This window comes from Sceloporus occidentalis, unplaced genomic scaffold (assembly GCF_023333645.1).
Source record: "Sceloporus occidentalis isolate IW3139 unplaced genomic scaffold, rSceOcc1.0.p SCAF_7, whole genome shotgun sequence".
Taxonomy (NCBI): domain Eukaryota; kingdom Metazoa; phylum Chordata; class Lepidosauria; order Squamata; family Phrynosomatidae; genus Sceloporus; species Sceloporus occidentalis.
The window spans coordinates 42,317,070-42,336,734 of NW_028316987.1; the positions used below are offsets into that span (position 1 = coordinate 42,317,070).

Below are 19,665 nucleotides of genomic sequence, written 5' to 3' on the forward strand. Positions count from 1 at the left end.
TTCATATCTGACTGTGTGCAATCTTGTCCCTTCTTCCTGTCTCTCAAAATGCTTAGTTAAGATTCTGAACCTGCAGTCAGCTATCTGTGCATGAACGTTGGGTGTTATCTCTGTCAAACACTTTGTGGCATGGTTTGGAATGAAAAAGCAAATAAATCAATAATTTTTCAGTAATTAAACAAAAGGAAGCCACTGATACAGAATGTTTAGCAAATGAATTGCTGCTGTATACTTAAATTCTGTGTTTCTGTAGGTCCACTGACACAATTTATTAGGCCTTTCAAAACTCCATAACAAAATAGAAAGTTAAGTAATTATGGTGCTAAACGTCAAGCTAATGATACATTGGGAGAGTTAGATCCAGTGGAGCCCATTAGAGTATACATTGGTGTGTCTCAGTTTACCGTGGTGGGATACAGACCGCCCATTTGGGGAGGCCTGCAGCCACTCCTTTGCACCACATATTGGGGCCAGGGCAGCCACAGTGGCAGCCCAGAGGCCCCAATCCAGCATTTTCGGGACGAGGGAGAAGTGGCAAAATGCCGCTTCTCCCTGGTCCTGAAAAGGGGTGTCCTTTGAGCTTCATGCCCCAGGACACCCTGGGGAGCCAGTGCCAGGAGAGAAAGGGACCGCCTGACCCCTTCCCCCCCCCCCCTGGCTTCGTTCCCGAAGCCGTTTGGTGGCTGTGGGAACAAGGCACTCCCCAAGAAGGAGCTCCGTTTTGGAGCTCCTTCCAGTGCCGCTGAAAGGGCGCCCCAAGCGCCCTGTAGCGTTGCAGGGATGTCATAATGATGATGCCCGTGTATACAGGGCGCCGCCGTTATCACACCGCCGCGACGTGCTAGAGTTGCGGGGCGTGCAGTGGCGCCACCCTCGGGCAACCCTAGCACGTATCCAGGCCGGCACAAAGTGCCGGTCTGTAAAGCCCCCTAGACATGCTACCCGATCACTCCTTACAACAGAAGCATGTAAACAAGATATGTTCAGGACCTGGCTTCTTTATCGTGAAGTCCTAACTTTCAAGAGCTGGTGTCATGCCTTATTTCTCCCACAACCAACTGAGTTGTTTAGCTGCTACCACTACAAATGAGAGTGATTGGCAATGGGATCTCTGCAATCTTAACTTATTGTGACTCCTGCACAGAGCTAGAAATGAATGAGTTACGAGCTATGTTACCAGCAAATAATTACTTGAGAGGGGAGGGAAGGGTATGATGAAGCTACTTTTAAAAACCAATGTCATAAATAAATGAGTAATGGTTTCTAATTATTTTCTAAAGTTAGTTTTATAGGTACTTTTACTGCAGGTTTTCAAGTTATATGCCATTTTCTTTTAAGTTTTGAAGTTTTTTCATTCCACAAAAAAGTGACAGTAAGTAATGGAAAAGTATCCAGTAGTGAAACAATTAAAAGATTGAGATGACATTTTCCATCATCAGAATGAATAACACACAATAGGAAAAGCAAATGGGTAAAGTGCTATATGTAAATGTGCATTTCATAGAGACTAAACTGAAGAAAATCTATTTTTTTGAAACAACAGTGCGAAGCAGCTGTGATCGCACCAGGACCACAGTAACCACACAGCTGCTTCTAAAATGGGCTGCCTCTGTGGTCCCAAGTCAGCCACTGCCAGAAGCTGGATTATTCTAGCTTCTTTTTGATCCAGATCATGGTGTTAGAGTGGCTTCCAGAGGCTTGGGGGGCATGCATCATTTGAACGCCATGCCCCCATGGTGGCCAGAAGCCTCTTTATTTGGCTTGCATGTTTGGCTTATAAAACACTGTAATGAATAATCCATGACCTGGTTTGGGAGCAGGTGTGTAGACAGAAGGGTTCCAACCTGCTTCCAACTGGAACAGACTTGGGCTGATCTTTTGTGCCTGTCTGTTCCACCCCTTAGAAGGACCAGTGGTTTAATAAATGATAGTTTTTTTGTCTATCACTATCCCATGCCAGCTTCTAAATCAACAAATAATAATAGAAACAAGAAGGAATCAGGGAGATGGCATAATGGGAATGGTGCAGCACAGATATGCTCCACTCACATCATATTCCAGGATGCACCAGATGAAGCTGTATAATATTAATAAAATGTATAATAATAGGTTTGATTAATTTGCATTGTGAAAGGAAGTTCAGCCAAGTATAATCCTAAAATTCTGTGCCTTCCTTGGGGGCTGAATGGAGAAACATTTGAAAGAAACTGTCTCAGTATAATTGTGGAAGTCACCAACAGTTATAATTATGAGGATTTCATTGTTGGCTTTTTACTACTTGTGAATGCAGCAAAAGGATTGCTTTTCTGTTTGAGATGGTATGTTCTGTAGTCAGCAGCCAGAATTTGTTCAGTAGGAAATATTAAAGTTGCATCAGGAAAGTAGTTACTTCGTCTTGGTAAGTCCATGAATCCCATGCTTTTTTGCAGTTCATCAGATGCCAATCCACAGCATGCATTATTTATTGATAGTCAAGCTCCCATATCCTGCCTGGTCTATTTTATCCTCCCTGTAAAATATACAGAATGGAATACATTGGAAACTGAAAGGCCACTGAAAGGCTAAAAAAGAAAGTGATAAAGATATTTGTGATATTTAAATAATTGGCAAGACAGGTTTGAATTTGAAGATGCTGATTAGTGAAGCTTGTAGAGAGCCTGGAAAATGTAACCTCACCTTCTAAAATTCTCTAGCTAGCCTGGCTGGCAGGCTGCAACATTTTGGTGGCAGACATGGTGGGATGTGCAGTGATAACACCTTTTCAAGCCTTGACGTAAATTGCTTTAAGAAATGTGTTAATGTTCAATGTGAAGGCTGCCCAGTTGTAATTATTAAAGAAATGGTGAAAGGAAAACAGTGTGGAAAGGAAAGAATCTGTGGAGGAATTTAATGTATTTCAACGGAATTCCTATTTCTTTCATTAAAGTATAAAAATTTAATCTACAGATATGTTTAGTTAATGAAGTAGATGTGTTCCTGAGCATTACTTCTTTAACAGGAGGCAGAAAAGTGGAAACATTAACAATTAAAAATAAGCAGATAAAACCACACTACTAGCAGAAAATATCAAAGACTTGGAATGACTATTAAAGGAAAATCTAGGAGGAAACGGCATACAAGGGTTACAACTGAATATTCAGAAAACAAAAACAATGACCGCAGATGGTTTAAGTAACTTTAAAGTGGACAAGGAAGACATAAAATACTCCTTGTCTCAAGGACAAAGCAGACAGGTGGCAAGAAGCAACCTTTGGCTGATTTGGCCTCAGTCATGCTGAGACAGCAGTGACCACACAGCCCACTTCCAAAGTGGGCTGCTGCCTCAGTCAAAGGTCAGCCTCTGCCAGGAGCCAGATTATTCTGTCTTCAATTTAATCCAGTCCAAACTACTGGATCACAGTGTCACAATGGCTTCCAGCCGCTTTGGGGGATTTTAGTGACAATCACAATGCATAATTTAAAATGTATGTCCAATTTGCATAAGTTACAGCTCTCCTTAGCACACTTGTAATTCTTTTAACATTAACAAATTTCCCCTCTGTGCTGTTGATTAAATCATAAATCTGGGGATTTTGGCAGAGAAGAAATTAATGTTTTATCATTTCATATGTTAAAGGCTCTCTCTTTTGTAGCAATACAGTTCTATTCAGTTTTATTTCTTTAGTTCAAACCCTATACAATCTAGCCATATTTGCATAAAATGATTAACTGGTGTTTATATTTTATTATAATTCCAGCATTTTTACCAAGCACACATTAGAATAAATAAAAAACATGATGAACATTATGTATATTTATTAGGCTGAGCTTTAGGGGGGAAATACACAAGTGATTTGATTCTATATGTAGTCCATTACCATAATTTTAGTTCTACTTGCACTAGCATGTTTTTCTTTCTTTCTTTTTTTGGCAAGAATAGAGTTGAAGACAGATTAAAATTAGTGGTGATTTGTATATTCACAGAGGCCCAGAGCAGATGGGTCAAGATAGCGCAAGCTGAGCCTGTGCTTTTCTGGCTCAGGTGCTCATCCAGGTCAATCCCTGGACAGGTGCAGGGACAGATGGGTATTTACACACCTGTCCCTATGCCAGCCTGAGTACAAGCAGAGTCATTGATATTAATAAAACTTAATTTGGTTGTTAGTTTCAGTGACCTTCTTTGAGAAAGGACTGTTGGATTATCCCAAAATATACCTTTAAAAAAAAGTTTTGCATTTACAAATTGCTTCCTATTAATCTTGCTTGATGAATTTACCAATGCAATCCTGTGTTTATTTATTCAGAAGTGCATTCCATCAAACATAGTGGATAGGCCTTGGTCCCATGTCAGTAAACTCAGTATTGTAGCTTTATACAGCAATTCAGAGGCGCATACTGTAGAGCCCAGAGGAGCTTATTCCCACCTAAGAGGCTATAGGATTGTGCAGTCAATGTGTAATTTAATAGCCACTCTTTAATATCCAGGGATGCGGTGGCTTAGTGGTTAAGACGCCAGTTCTGGTGATTGGAAGATCAGAAGATGGGCAGTTTGAGGCCCAAGTGCTGCATGATGGATAAGCTCCCATCACTAGTCCCAGCTTCTGCCAACTTAGCAGTTCGAAAGCATGCAAATGTAAGTAGATAAATAGGTACCTCTTATGTGGGAAGCTAACAGCCTTCGGGGCAGTCGTGCTGGCCACATGACCACCAGAACAGTCCTTGGACTACGCTGGCTCTTTGGCTTACAAACAAAGATGAGCACCACCCCATAGTTGCTTTGCGATTAGACATTCATGTCAAGGGACTACCTTTACCTTTTACCTTTAAAATCCACTCTGGGAATTGCTCCATGTTGGTTTCTTTCCCCACAGGTGATGAGTGCTTAATAAATGATCTGATTATTCCATTAGCACACTGTTGAGTAGATTATTAAAGCTGATAATCATGATTATATAATAAAAAAGAAGGAAGTACTGTATATACTCGACTATAAGTTAACCTCATGAATAAGTCGAGGGCAGGTTTGGGAGTCAAAATTACGGATTTAGATAGGACTTGTGGATAAGTTGAGAGTAAAACTTAGGGATAGGTAACAAATGATGAAAAGGATGAAGCAAAGGAAAACAGTGCCAGAAAACTTACAAAATTCTATCCAGCGTAACTGCACTCATACCAAAGGCTTCATGGATGAGAGAATATAAAGGGGGTGTGAATGCTTCCAGAACAAATAACACTCTTGCCTTTCACCAAGGGATGGTTCCTTTTTTTATAAGAAGTAATGTAAAGTACTGATAACTTTTTGCTCCCATTTTTTGAAGTTCCCTTTGCAGAATAGTTCATTATTTGAATTTCTGCATGGCCTGTGGATAGATCTTTCATTTACTAATAATTTCCTTAGGCTGTTTATGGGACTTGTATAGCAGATTGAAATTTACAGTATTTGTCATGAGAACAGGGGAATAAAGAAACCTTTCATAATTGCCAAAAACCATGTTAGCAACTCTGTATCATCACATATAACTTACTTAACTGATAGTAATAAAAATATACCTATATATTGTATTGATTGTTTGGCCAGATGCTTCAAACATTGCTTTTATTCGAAATGATACTCTCTTAGGACCTCTCTGCTTTCATTTATATAGAAATGTTTTCTTTATATTATTGTTGGTAGATGATATTCTACACAACTAGACAATGTCAGTGTCTGACATTCTGTAGATGAGTTCCAAAAATACTACAAGCATTTATTTGGTTGAAGCAGCTAGGTGTGGGATTTTAAAACAAAATAATATACAGCTGCCAATGACAGCTTTCATGATGATATGATGAATTGCTAGCAATAACAAAAGCTAACAAAGAAATGTTTTTCTCCTGGGTTACATCAAAAAAGTAGACTCTAGATGTCTGCGTCAAATGAGGCTTAACTGTGCTGACTGAACTACTGCCAAGAGGGTGTAAAAACTCAGTGAGGTATCTGTTGAACTGAGACTGAATCTTGCTGTAGAGGTACAGTTGATAGATGATATTTGAATCTGGAGAACTGGTGTTCAGCAAGTTCTAAATAGGGATGTGTTTTTCCTTAGGGAAAGTTTGGAGATACATTTAGATCCAACTTTGTTGCTAGAAATGCAAGTCACTTGGCATGAAGTGACTAGTTGCAACAGTTTCATCACATGGATAGCATGGCTACTGTGACCTAGAAACTAGTTACCTCGTGGCTGGATTATGGTGAGGTTGCCTTTAAAGACAGCATAGGTCCAAAACACACTGCAGAAATAATCTAGATTGAGACCACTTTAACTGCCCTGGCTCAGTGCTAGGGATTCCTAAGAATCGTAGGTTATTGTGGCACCAGAGCTCTCTGACAGAAGACTAAATGTTATTTTGAGAGTGAAGAAAATAAAGCAAATGTGGCGGGTTATAGACCGCCGCTGCCGTTTGCTCCGTAAGGGAGCCGTCGCAGCCAAACCGTGCAGCTCCGTTACGGAGCAAAAAAGAAGCTCCAAAATGGAGCTTCTTCTTGCGGAACCTAATGACGTCGCGAGGCGCCAGGGGCGCATTCGCGACGTCATTAGCGCCGCGACATGTTCGGACGTACAGCGTCTAATACGTAAAGATGGTGGCGCCCGTATGAACAGGGCGCCGCCATCTTGTACGTATTCTATACGTACTAGGGTTAGGGGGGTGCGGAAGCACCGCCCCTTCCTAACCCTAGTACGTATAGAATACGTACTAAATGGCGGTCTGTAACCCGCCTATGATTCATTTGGAAATGAATGTACAGTGTTCTATTCCCAAACTACCATGTGTTTGCAGATATCTATCAGTGGTCATAATGCACAAGTGTATGATAATCACTCTTTCCTGTCCTATTATATTTGTTTTAAAATAGACCAAACATAAACATTAAGATACATGCCCTCCTTCGCCAAGAAACGGTAGAATGAATGGTGTTGTATTGCGCATATAGTAACATTGTTCATATGACTACAGTACTCAGCCATGAAACCATTTTGAAATAAACCTTGAATACAAAAATACAAATACAAATTCAAATACATATTTGTGCATCCTTTGCAACTCAGCTGATGGATCAATTTTTCTGATCTGTCTATATTCCTAAAGATAGTTTTAATATTGTTTCTCAGTGAGCTGTGATTGCATGTCTCACTGTGACAACAGTAAAAAGCATGTAAAATATGTTAATGTAGGTTCCCAGTTCATACTTAAACAGGGATTACATTAACAGAGCTTCATAATAATGTATTTGTTACTTGATATTAATGACCATTTTGTAGACATTCAGCTTCTATTCATCTGTTTCACTAATAAGCAGCTGTCACCTGTTCAGTCTCCCTCAATTTCAGTTCTGGAAAACTGTAGCTTAATTTTCTAGTTCTAGAATGTTACTTAACAGACTTGCAAAACAGGCATACTTCATTACCTTCAAGTATTTACACAGAAAGAGTCCACTCCCTTGCCCAGTTATCCCTATATAGTTTCTTTGTTGCAGATTTTTAATATCTGTTTATTCATCCATCTGACTGACTCTATGATCAGTGGATTTTCCCTGAATTTATAGAATGTGATGATGGAATGGCTGTTTCATGGAACAGGTAAAACTTTTTCTAAGGAATATCTTAATTCCCTATGAAATACAAACATTCAGACAAGAAGGAATAGGAAACACAAACTCAGAAATAGAAAAAAAAATTCTATCAAACAACAATGCAGCAATGTCAAAATTATGTAAAAGCCTGCTGAAAATATATACTGAAGAAGAGACCATAAAATATATACTGAAGAAGAGACCATAAAACGCAATATGATACAATGGTAAAAAAACAACTTTGGGTAGACCTTAGAACAGTGGCAGATAATTTGGTCAAAGAGATTACCATGTGTCAGGATCTGAAAGAAAATTATTGTAAAAAAAATGATAGATAGTATTTAACCACAGAAATAACATCTAAAATGTATGGTAATTATGAAAACACATGCTAGAAATGTTAGAAAGAAAATGGAACTTTATATCATATTTGGTGGACATGCAGCAGGGTGAACAAATTTGGGGCTCAAATACATCATATGATTGATAAAATGCTTCAGATTAATATAAAATAAATATAAAAACCCCATGGTTTTTCTATTAAATATGATAGATGAACAAATAGGTGGAAAAAAACATGAGTGAATACGTACTTTTTCATATGTTGAGTGCTGCAAGAATGGTTAATGTCAAGCTATCGAAAAAAGAGACAATGCCTTCACCAGAGGATTGGGAATTGAAGCTTTATGAAGTAATTCAAAATGACAAGTTAAGTAGAAGTATACAAAATTAAAGATCAAACAAATATTTAGAGCACTGGAAGTACTTATCCCAGAAATGGGGCAATATTGTGATTATGGGGTTTGTCAAAGAATAACGTAACATAAATACGCATGTGTGGCTGTAGGTTTGTGTTTATATATAAGTGTGTGTGTAGGTGTATGTATAGATATATGTACGTATAATGCAATAAAAGAAACAAAAGATTTGTTATATATTTTTCTGTGGGTTTTCCGGGCTATGTGGCCACATTCTGGATGAATTTATTCTTGACGTTTTGCCTGCATCTGTGGCTGGCAATGTCACCCTCTGAACTGTAGATAAACGTATAAATTTACCTTAACAAGATAGCTAACCCGCAAAGCTGACAATCTAATGCCAATAACTGAAGAAGAGAAAGTAACATATGGAGTGAGACTGTTTAGTTAATCAAATGCTGGACTTAAATTTAATTAGGAATAATGGTAATGTTATGAGTGTAGAATGTGTAAATTATTTAATAATCATATTGAATTGTTTAGTGTTTTTTGTGATGCGTTGTTTGTATTTTACTTTGTTTCAGTCATGTATATTTGTATATCTGTAAGTTTTTTATCTTAAAAATTAATGAAATATTTAAAAGAACATCGAAACAGAGGTTATACAGAACAGTGGATGAAGTATTCTTGTAGAGAAATTGTTTTACCTAAAACTGAAATCAGTTTTCATGAACATAGAAAAGACTGTTTCAGTTAATGTGGGAATGATATGACACATTTATACTTCTAGTTTTGGTGCAAGCTGAATTGTTTTCCTCTCAAAACAGTTGTGTTGCTTCTTACTCTTTTTAAGAAAGCTGTGCAACTTTGGCATGCTGACAGTTGCAATAGCCATCAATTATATATTTGGCTCAGCTGTGAATGTGTATAATTTTTTATTTGTTACATTGGCTTCCTCACATTCAACAAGAAATACAAAAGATTGGGTGCTGTTTCTTTGCCTCCTAATGTCAAACCTTTGTTAATGAAGAGTGTTGCCTGCAGGATCTTTTACAGGATGTTTTACGGATGTTGGTATGTGATGTACCAGGAGCATTGGATATAAAGTCTTTGTGGCCCTGAGTTTGAGGATCGAACTGAAATGCAGCACATTTGACTTAACTATGGGTCTGCCCCAGTAAAGCAGGGGCAAGGATCTGTTTTTAATACCACAATGGGCTAATGGCCCTGATGAACCTACATTACAAACCTCACCTTCCACTCATTGCTGGCCCTGCCAATAGGCAGAGTAAGGCTACAGTCTCAAGCAGCAGATGCAAGTGGAAAAAAGAGAGCTGTGTGTGCTACCTAGCCTGCACTGCACCCCCTAAGCCAGGTGTGCACAACACATGGCCTGGAGGCCGCATGCAGCCTACCAAAGGATTTCAGGTTGTCCACGAGGATGTAGAATGACTTCAAAGCTCCTGTGCTGCTCAACCTTCTTCTGAGGAGAAGGTCGAGCAGCAGAGGAGGAGGATGGGCAATTGCTTGCTGAGCAAAGCACTATCTGATTTTCTCCTGAAGAGGAGGTTGGGCAGTGGAGGAGGATGCCCTACAAGGCTCCTCCACTGCTTGGCTTTCTCCTGAGTCGGAGGCCAACTGGAGGATGAGGATAGGTGAACTCTCACAAAAGAGAAAAGCCGAAAAGCCAGCGTTGTCCAAGGACTGCTCTGGTGGTCATGTGGCCAGCATGACTGCACCAAATGCTGTTACTTTCCCACTGAAGTGGTACCTATTTATCTACTTGCATTTGCATGCTTTCAAACTGCTAGGTTGGCAGAAGCTGGGGCTAGTGATAGGCAGCACTTGGGCCTCGAACTGCCAACCTTCTGATCTTCCGATCATGAGAATTGACATCTTAACCACTAAGCCACCACATCCCTTAGGCTCCTACCCTGTAGTTAACCCCTAACCAAATTAAGAAATGCACTTTTTATCAAAGTTATTTGAATGTCTGGTCCAGGGAACTGAGAACTGAATACTCTTTCCCTAGTATAACATTAATTTTGATTCTACCTTCCTTTTGTGTCTTTCTACTGTGGCTCCAGTGAAATGAAGCAGAAACTTGACGAAGAGGTTGACAAGTGCAGCATCCTTTCCAAGCAACAGAGATTTAATGAGCATTGCTGCATGCGTTGCTGCTCCCCTTTTACTTTTCTCATCAACATGAAGCGACAGTGCCAAGATTGCAAATACAACATCTGCAAGAATTGCAGCTCCTACCAGAGGAAGGAGAAAACTTGGCTCTGCAATGTGTGCCAGCAAGCTAGGTGAGTGCTGCAAATTCTGATATCAGAAAATGGCAAAGTTGATACCTTTGATCCTTTTTTAATTGTAAGCCATTAACACTGAAATGACATGAAAATACTTATACAGGACGTCAGGAAAACTGGGGTTTTGCTGGGTGGATTCAGCTCCATTGCTTCTCTGGCCAGTCATATTGATTCTCCTGTGCATCTATTTTGCTTTGCTCATAAAACAATGTTGACCTCGTCTACTAGTGTGGTTTGTTTGCTTTCTTTTGATAAATTGGTTTTGCTTTGATGAATTGACAAATCCATGCTATAGGATCTTAAGGGAGTTGGTAGTTCTGTTCAAATAGAAATCGGTAAATCGTGGAGGATGGACAGAGAAAATGGAATGTCATCATTCTCTGTTTGCTGCTGGTTGTTATTTAAAATATACTTGCCTTAACGTGATATAGATGTTCTGCAGCATAATGAAATAGCTTGGATAAATTGCAATAGTTTCTTTTATTTCTATACTTTTTCAATTCCATATTAAAACAGTACTTTCTTTAGCCATTGTCTTACAAATATTAAGGGAGAAAAGACATACATTCTTTTATTTTATTTAATAATGGTCCAAAAGACAGTGTAGAAATAATCTAGTTTGAGACTGCTTTAACTGCCCTGGCTCAATGCTAGGGAATTCTGGGAACTGTAGTTTTGTGAGACATTTAGCCTTCTCTGTCAAAGAGTTCTGGTGCCAGAACAAACTACAGTACCCAGAATTCCCTAGCACTGAGCCAAGGCAGTTAAAGCAATCTCAGACTGGATTATTTTTGCAGTGTTTTGGACCAACATTTTGTATTGCTTTTTCTTTAAAAAACACCTCAGTAGAGTTTACAATGAAAATAAATAACAATAAAAATCTTTAGCCAAAATAATAAACAGGAAGAACAATAGCCTAAACCCAATTGCTGTTCTATTGAAACAATTGAATTCACATTCGTATTGACTTACCATTCAGCAATTGATATAGAGGGTCTACTCTGGATAGGATTAGCAGTTTGCATTTAGACCACTGGAAAGTGGTGGGATGGTTTGTTAACAGGCATATGTCACACAAAAAGTTTCATTACAAACTGACCTTGTTCAGTATTTGCTTTGAATGCAGTTGCCATTCCCGTTTTGTTTCTATTTAGCAAGCAAAATTATGCTTAAAATTCTGCAACACAGAATTGTGTAGTCAACCATGCATGGAGAGAGAAATCCCAGAGGTGCAAGCAGGGATCAGAAGAGGTAGAGGCACTAGGGACAACACTGCAAACATGCAATGGCTAATGGAGTGCATCAAGGAATTCCTAAAGCAAAGCTTTAGACAACATTGATCACAAAAAGCTATGAAATGCTCTCAGAGACCCACTACATTTGATAGTCCTGATGAGAAATCTTTACTCAGGACAAGAAGCTACTGGTAGAACAGAATATGAAGAAATAGGATGGTTCCCAATTGGCAAGGAGGTCGGGTAACGATGCATACTATCACCCTACTTGTTCAACTTGTATGCAGAAAACATCACATAAAGATCAGGCTTAGACTCAGAAGAGGGAGGAAGACTGGATGAAGGAACATCAGCAATTTAAAATATGCAAGTGACACCATATTCCTAGCAGAAAACATCATGGACTAGGAACAACTACTGAGGAAGGTCAAAGAAGAAAATGCAAAGACAGGCTTGCTGTTGAATATAAAGAAAACAAAAATAATGACCACAGAGGACCTACATAAATTCAATTTAGACAATGAAGAAATAGAAATAAAGATTTCTTATACCTTGGATCAAACATTGATCAGAATGAATACTGCAGTGAAGAGATAAGAAAAAGACTAGGAATTGGAGGGGCAGCACATCTAGACAAAATAATAATAATAAGGAGGAGGAGGAGGAGGAGGATATTTATTTATAATACCCTTTTCACCAAAGGACAGTACATCAGAACATATCCAATTGAAAATGAATGATAAAACACAACACTATAAAATGCTAAAATACTAAAACATTAAAGAGCAAAGATATTCACTTGAGCACTAAAGTTAAGAATAAAAAAGTAACCAAAATAAAATCAACTCATTTAAGATGTGGTGCTGGAGAAGAGTGCTGAGGATTCCAAGGACAGCCAAAAAGACAAACAACTGGGTCCTTGAACAGATCAAGCCTGAAATGTCTCTAGAAGCCAAAATGATTAAGTTGAGGCTGTCATTGTTTGGCCACATCATGAAAGGCAATAATACTAAGGAAAGGATGATGATAGTAGAAAGAAAGGCAGACTGTATGCCAGATGTCTAGACTCAATTAGAAAAGTCACAGGCATGAATCTACAAGACTTAATCAGAGCTGTGGAAGACAGGTCTTGGAAATGTCTCATCCACAGGGTCTCAAGGAGTCAAGGTTGGCTCAAGCGCAGTTAACAATAAATTTACCACAACTTGTATGGTGGTTCAGTATATGTCAGGGCAGCGTACTTAAGTGAAAATACAATACAATTTTTGCACTATAACCAAGATAGTCAAATGCAGTTTTTTAAAAAACAGTATCACTTTTAGCAGTGGAAAAATAAGGACCAGGGAATAAGTTCCATTATAAGGAAAAATAAAAGCAGCCCATTTGTGTTCCACCTATTTTTGTCAAACAAACTCTGTGCGTTGCGGTATTGTAAAACTCGGAACTTATTTTTTTTTTTACAATTCTTTAGGTGACAGTGTTATAATAGGCTACTTTGCAGGTTTAATTCTGCATGAGTTCTACAACAAAATGTGACTGAGAATCTAACCCCCCCCCCTTTTTTTTTAAAGGGGGTTAAATTGTGCAGTTTGCAATGTTTTCTTATTTCAAAAGAACTTAGCATTTGGAGATCTTTTGTGATTAGCATTTTCTGTAAACCAGAGTAAGTGTTGCTCACCCTAGCCATATACATAAAGATTTGTTTTGTTATTGTTATTCATAAAGATGTATTATACTTGTTGTTGGTGATGGTTATTTATATGGTGTCCTCAACGTACCTGGTGCTTTATAGGTAAAACAATCAAAAATAGAGGGTCCTGCCAAAGGTGTACAATCTAAAATATATGTGTATACATACAGAAAGTGAAGGAATGAATAATAAAAATATATATAATATAATATACAATTATATAACAAATTATCCAGTTACAATTCAAAATATAATATAAAGCAAAGCTTGCAAATACATACAGTTATCCCTCTTTATCCACGGGTTCTTTATGCATGGATTCAACCAACCATAGCTTGAAAGTATTCAAAAAATATGAATAGCAAACCTTGAATTTGCCATTTTATTTAAGTGACATCATTTTACTATGCCATTGTATTTAATTGGACTTGAGCATCCATGGATTTTGTTATCCACGGGAGGTCCTGGAACCAAATCCCAGTGGATACGAAGAGGCCACTTTATAATCAAAATATACAAAATAATAAAACAATATTAAACTAAAAATTCAAAAACTTTGGAAAACAAGAAAATTATGTACTGAAATTTAAAAATAAGAAGGGAAGAAGCAGTCTGCAAATGTTCAGGAAGGCAATTCCAAGAGTATGGAGCAGTGCATGAAAAAGGAGGAAATCCTTGGTTGAGTGAGAAGCCTAGAGTTCATAGAATGCAGATCTTGAGCAGGCTCATAAAAAGAAATAAGGGCTGAAAGACAGAGCCTTTGAAATAAGATGCTTGTAATAAATCCAAAAAGGAATGGGTGAATGGGTAGCCAAGAGACATCAAAATTGGGGTAACATGATCAAAATGATGTGCCAAAAAAAAAAAAAAAAAAAAAAAAATCTTAGCAGCAGAATGTTGACTGGAAACTGTAGGACTAAGGTTAGATAATGGAGATTCAAAAGAAAATTACAATAATCGAGGGAGGAACCAATAACCAAGGCATTGCTCTTACCAGAAGAAGCAGAAAGAAAAGTTGTGATTTTGCAGTGTTACAGAGGAGGGGAAATCGACAGCCTCACTGTGAGATGAAAAAGACAAAAATGATAAATTGGAATATAATTAACAGTGATGGAGAATGTATATTGTAAAGAAGATTTTGGAAAGAAAATAACTATTTCTGCCTTTGCCATGTTAGGTTTTAATACTGTTTTGTTGTGATCCATGGCAATTTATTTGTTCTGTTCTTTTCATTTGTGAATATTATTTGTCCAGATGTGGAAACTATTTGTGTTATCTTTTCATGATCACTTTTCCCAAATGAAGTTTTGAATGCTTAATCAATGAGGTAATCAGTGTTGGACTACTATAATGGAAAGTCAAGAGAACACTGATGCTGTTGGGTCCATATCTGTGAGGAAACAGTCAGAGGTGTTGCTGAAGAGCCTCATATAAAATGCTGAGAAAAGATAAAGCAGAAGAGCTTCATGACTTCCCATGGTTGGAGAGGGAGACAAGAATCTTAAAGGAGAAAGAACTGGGTAGGAACAACAGTATGGAAGGAGAATTGCCAGTAATGTAATTTACTGGAAATATAAGGAATACTCACACATTTTCTCATCCTTGACTAAATTTGTCTTGACACACTGAGATACCTGATCAAGAATATGGTCAGTCATTATGAGAAGCAGAACCTAAAACAGGGTATCAGTAATGTCATTATTTGTAATGAGTTGCTTTGACTGCTAACAACAACAACAATAAATGATTGATTTATAGCCCTCCCAATCACAAGGAATCCGGGAGGGTTACAACAATAAAAATACATACAAAATACAATAAAGTTTAAAATTAGTCCCTTCCCAACCTCCCATCCCAATACTAAAATCACAATTAAATAATCGGCATTTAAAAACAAAATACAATAGTGTTAAAATTAAGGGAATTGTAGACAGGGAGACATAAATCACAGTATATGGGGAGAGGCGCTAGGTTGGGAAGGGCTGCCGGAAGAGATCGGTCTTAAGAACTTTCTTAAAGGCTGTGAGAGAGGAAATGTGGCGATCTCCTCCGGCAGATCATTCCATACTTTCGGAGCAGCAATAGAAAACAATCATAGAATGTGTGGGATAGTTGTTAGTCAAAACGACTTCCAACAAGATCCTTTCTAATTCTATCTTGACTCTACTTATTTCTAAAAAAACATCTATCAACGTGTATTTGATTGAGGTACTAACTCTTAAAGGGGGGGGGGGGATGTTGGTTGATATCTGGAAGCATTCAGAAATGTATTTCAGTGAGATCTAGGATACCCCTGTAAGATATATGTGACATGGAGAGAAGGCAAATCAGATTTGAGTAAAACCAGTAAACAGAAGAGAGGCTTTCAATTCTTAAAAGCAAGGCTGAACAAAATGGCCGAATTGCTCTCAGCAAGAATGCTGTAGTTCCTTTGTTCATCTGGCAAGCTAATGGAGAACAGTATTGGATCCTGTTTTACATTTAATGTTTTACATTACAGTATTTGCAAATAAATGGCACTTTTTAGAAAAATGAAGCAAGTCTTTAGTGGTCTGATTCCAAAGTAATAGAACCTTGGATAAGCACTGAAGATACTGAAGACTCACTTTTAATTCAAAGAACTCGGTTGCAAAGATGTAAGGATATTACACTGCAGTACTGTGTTACGTCACTGGTGGAGGAAAAGCTAGGGGTTTCCTTTGGCATATAAAACTTGGCATTCTGAGCTCATTTGGAAAATGCATTCTTGTAGAATAGAAAGATAATATCCAATTTTGTAGTTATATCGTAGTACAGATTTGAAATAAATTGAAAATCAGAAGATTTAAAAATAATTAGATCACAGCCAGCAACAGCTTCAGGTTGTCAACTTCAAGACATCTCTACTGTTAAGTGTGCTATTTTAATTCACGAGATAAAATTGAATGAATTTATTCTCATGATTTCCATATGGAAGATATATTCTGTTCTACGTTGTTCTGCTGCTTGCAAGTAAAGAACCTGGCTAGTGCCCAGGAAAGTAATGATTGAACAAACAGCTCTTAATAAGGAATAGTTCAGCAACAGGAGAAATATTATCAAGGCTGTGCTCCTATGTCAACTCCCACAGGATCAAGAAATACCATTTACTCTGGGATAGATATGTATAAGACAGAAATAACCTTGGGAAAACACAACTATACAGATCTCAGATTTGTGCAGTGGAATACTTAGTTTCTAAGAATTCAGGTTCAATTAGATTATTTTCTATTTTATTTTGCTGTAGTGTGATAATTCTTTGGTTTTCATTTTAAAGGAAATAATAAAGTATTGTAGCATGGGTCTGTTTGCCACATCTACTTTAAATTTATGCAGAAAGACAATAAGGGTGCAGTCCAAGAGTGGCATAACTTCATTCCAGTGTCCTGTTGTGAGTTGTCAGGAAGCAATGTATGATGCTGTACAGCAAAAACATCTTCTGGATTATTAATTGGTGGCAGTACCACATAAGGAACATTACTACAATCTTAACACTGAATTTATCAAAGCATGAATTACTGTTGAGAGTCAAAATCTGAAAAAGAAATCTCTTTACCAGATTCTCTTTACAATGTTTTTTGCTTTGACTATGTAGTACCTGATGAAATCAATGCAGTGCTGTTAGCATACACTTCAAAAAAGACTGAAATCCACTGCAAACCCAATCTTGGCAATGGAACTACTATATATACTTAAGTATAAGTCAACCCTGTGTGTAAGTCAAGGGCAGCTTTTGGGGCCAAAATCAGGGAATTTGATGTGACCCGTGGATAAATCGAGGGAACAACTTAGGGGCATAAGGAGATTAATGTTCCAAATATTGCCAAGAGATCTTTCCCAGACTGGAGGCAATTACTGGGATCTGGTTTAAAGGAGCCCCTTCTTCTTTTTCTCCTTGGCACCCCCTTCCCCCCACATTAGATGCCAAGTTTGGGAGGATGGTCAGAGAGCCAGAGCTGATCCTCCACTCTCCCTCTCCACCTTGGATGCCTCTCAGGATGCATCCTGAGCCCTGGCTCCTTGACCTTCCTCCCCACCTTGGATGCATCCTGAGCGGCATCCAAGGTGGGGGGGGGAGGCCGTCAAGGAGAAAAGGAAGAAGGGGCTGCTTTAAATCAGAACCCGGATCCCAGTAATTGTCTCCAGTCTGGTTTTTTTATGGAGCCCCAATGACCAAATGGGCAAAGGAAAGATTCGCTTGAGTTGCCTGGGAGAACAAAGCGGCAGCGGTGGGAGAGATCTCTTGGCAGCATTTGGGGCAGGGCTCCCACGTGGAGCCTGGAAACAAGGGCTTTTAGGGAAAGACTCTGCCTGGTCAACCTTCCTCTGGTGAGTCTCTTTTACTAGCATCTGCTTACTATTTTATCATATTGCCTCGTGTATATGTCTACCTAGGATTTTGGAGTCCATTTTGGGGCATAAATTTCTCGACTTATTGTTGAATATATATGGTAATTGCTTGTGCCAAAATGCAGACCCTTTAAACTTTAAAGGCCCCAGGTTCCTTCCCCAATAGTGTGAATGAAACACGATTAGCTTTCACATTGTGCTTCAATTGTACTATTGAGAAGCCATTTACGGGATTTTCCCATGAAGGGTTTGTTGCTGGTGCATTTCTGGTTCTTTCCGGGATAAATCCTTGATGAGTGCGAAGTCATCTGAAAATCCTCCATGCAATTGCTTGATTTAACTAGAATTATGCCTTTTTCACACACACACACACCTTTTCTCCTTCTGGTAATTACTGGTAGCATTATCTTAATTGAATATAGCTGATGAAATGACCAAATTATAATTGGTTGTTTTTGTTTTTGTTTGTTTGTTTGCTCTCCATTTTCTGTTTTTATTCATATTTACTGTGGTGTTATATTTGTGCTTCCTGGACATTATTAAATACCTCTGTCCTTTATAGACTTCCTGCGATATATTGTTAATTGTAAGTTTTATGTATTTTAATTTTAGATAGTAATTTGCATTTGATTCTTAAAATTATACATACAGTATGTGCTTTTACCTAGTCACATTGAATATTTCTTTTTTTCAGTAAAGAACAGTTACATTCTTAGAAGTTCTTTATATCTTATCACTTTGAACAAAGAACACAATTAGAGTTGCCATGATGTGGGTAATATTGTGGATGGATTTGTTTGTTTGTTTGTTTGCACCTTGCTAATGTTCAAGTCTATGTAATTAGTTTGGGGGGGGGGGAATTGGCAACTGGATGCTGCAGCATATGATTCAGTGAAAAATAGTGTCTGGGGTTTTTTTGGAAAATCTTGCACAGGCTTGGAGAAATGTATTCTGCAAAAACATGTTTTTAACACCGCCTCTTCAACGAGATTAAAGAAGCTCATTTTTGTCAGTTAACACCTCTCCAGCGAGATGTAACTTAAGCTTCTCAGTGTCACTGTTCAGTGTCACTTGTACCCTTTTCAACAAACTACTAGTACAGGTTGAATCTCTTTTATCTGAAATCCAAAATATTCCAAAATCCAAAATTGTCTACATGGATGGCAGAGACAGTGACATCTTTGCTTTCTGAAGGTCCAGTGTATACAAACTTTGTTTCATGCACAAACTTCTTAATATATTATGTATAAAATTATATTCAGGCAATGTGTGTAAGGTGTATGTGAAGCATAAATGAATTTCATGTTTAGACTTGGGTCCCATCTCCAAGATATCACTATGTATATGCAAACATTAAAAAAAACATCCAGAATCCAAAACACTTCTGGTCCTAAGCCATTTGGATAAGGGAGACTCAACCTGTATTGATTGCAGAATGACCTCATTTATACATAATGTGAATTTCCTGGTTGAGCCTTAGGCTCATTTGTCCTTCCCCAACCCCAGATGATCACAAGGACAAAATTGGGCACTTTTATTTCTTTGTTTTACTAACAGCACGTTAGCAATTTGTTCCAAACTGTGATATATCTTACATTTATTGAAATAATCTCATTTCCAACTATGATTTTTAACACTGTGTGGTGTAATGAAATTAACCATGGTTCAGAATTTGGATATAATGCTCAAATGTGTTAACTAAAGTTCAGAAGAGGAAGGGATACTAGGTACCATATTGCAAACATGATGGCTAATGGAGCACACCAAAGTA

At 38.0% G+C, this 19,665-nt stretch overlaps 1 protein-coding gene across 5 annotated transcripts in view; it reads left to right on the top strand.

The window, feature by feature from the left end:
* The window catches only part of MYRIP (myosin VIIA and Rab interacting protein), a 194,671-nt gene that overhangs the window by 77,154 nt on the left and 97,852 nt on the right, over positions 1–19,665 (top strand). For all 5 annotated transcript variants that reach the window (XM_089532736.1, XM_089532739.1, XM_089532738.1 and 2 more), the window contains exon 3: positions 10,377–10,598. In XM_089532736.1, coding sequence (XP_089388862.1) covers positions 10,377–10,598 — 222 coding nt within the window. The remainder of the gene's footprint in view (positions 1–10,376; positions 10,599–19,665) is intronic.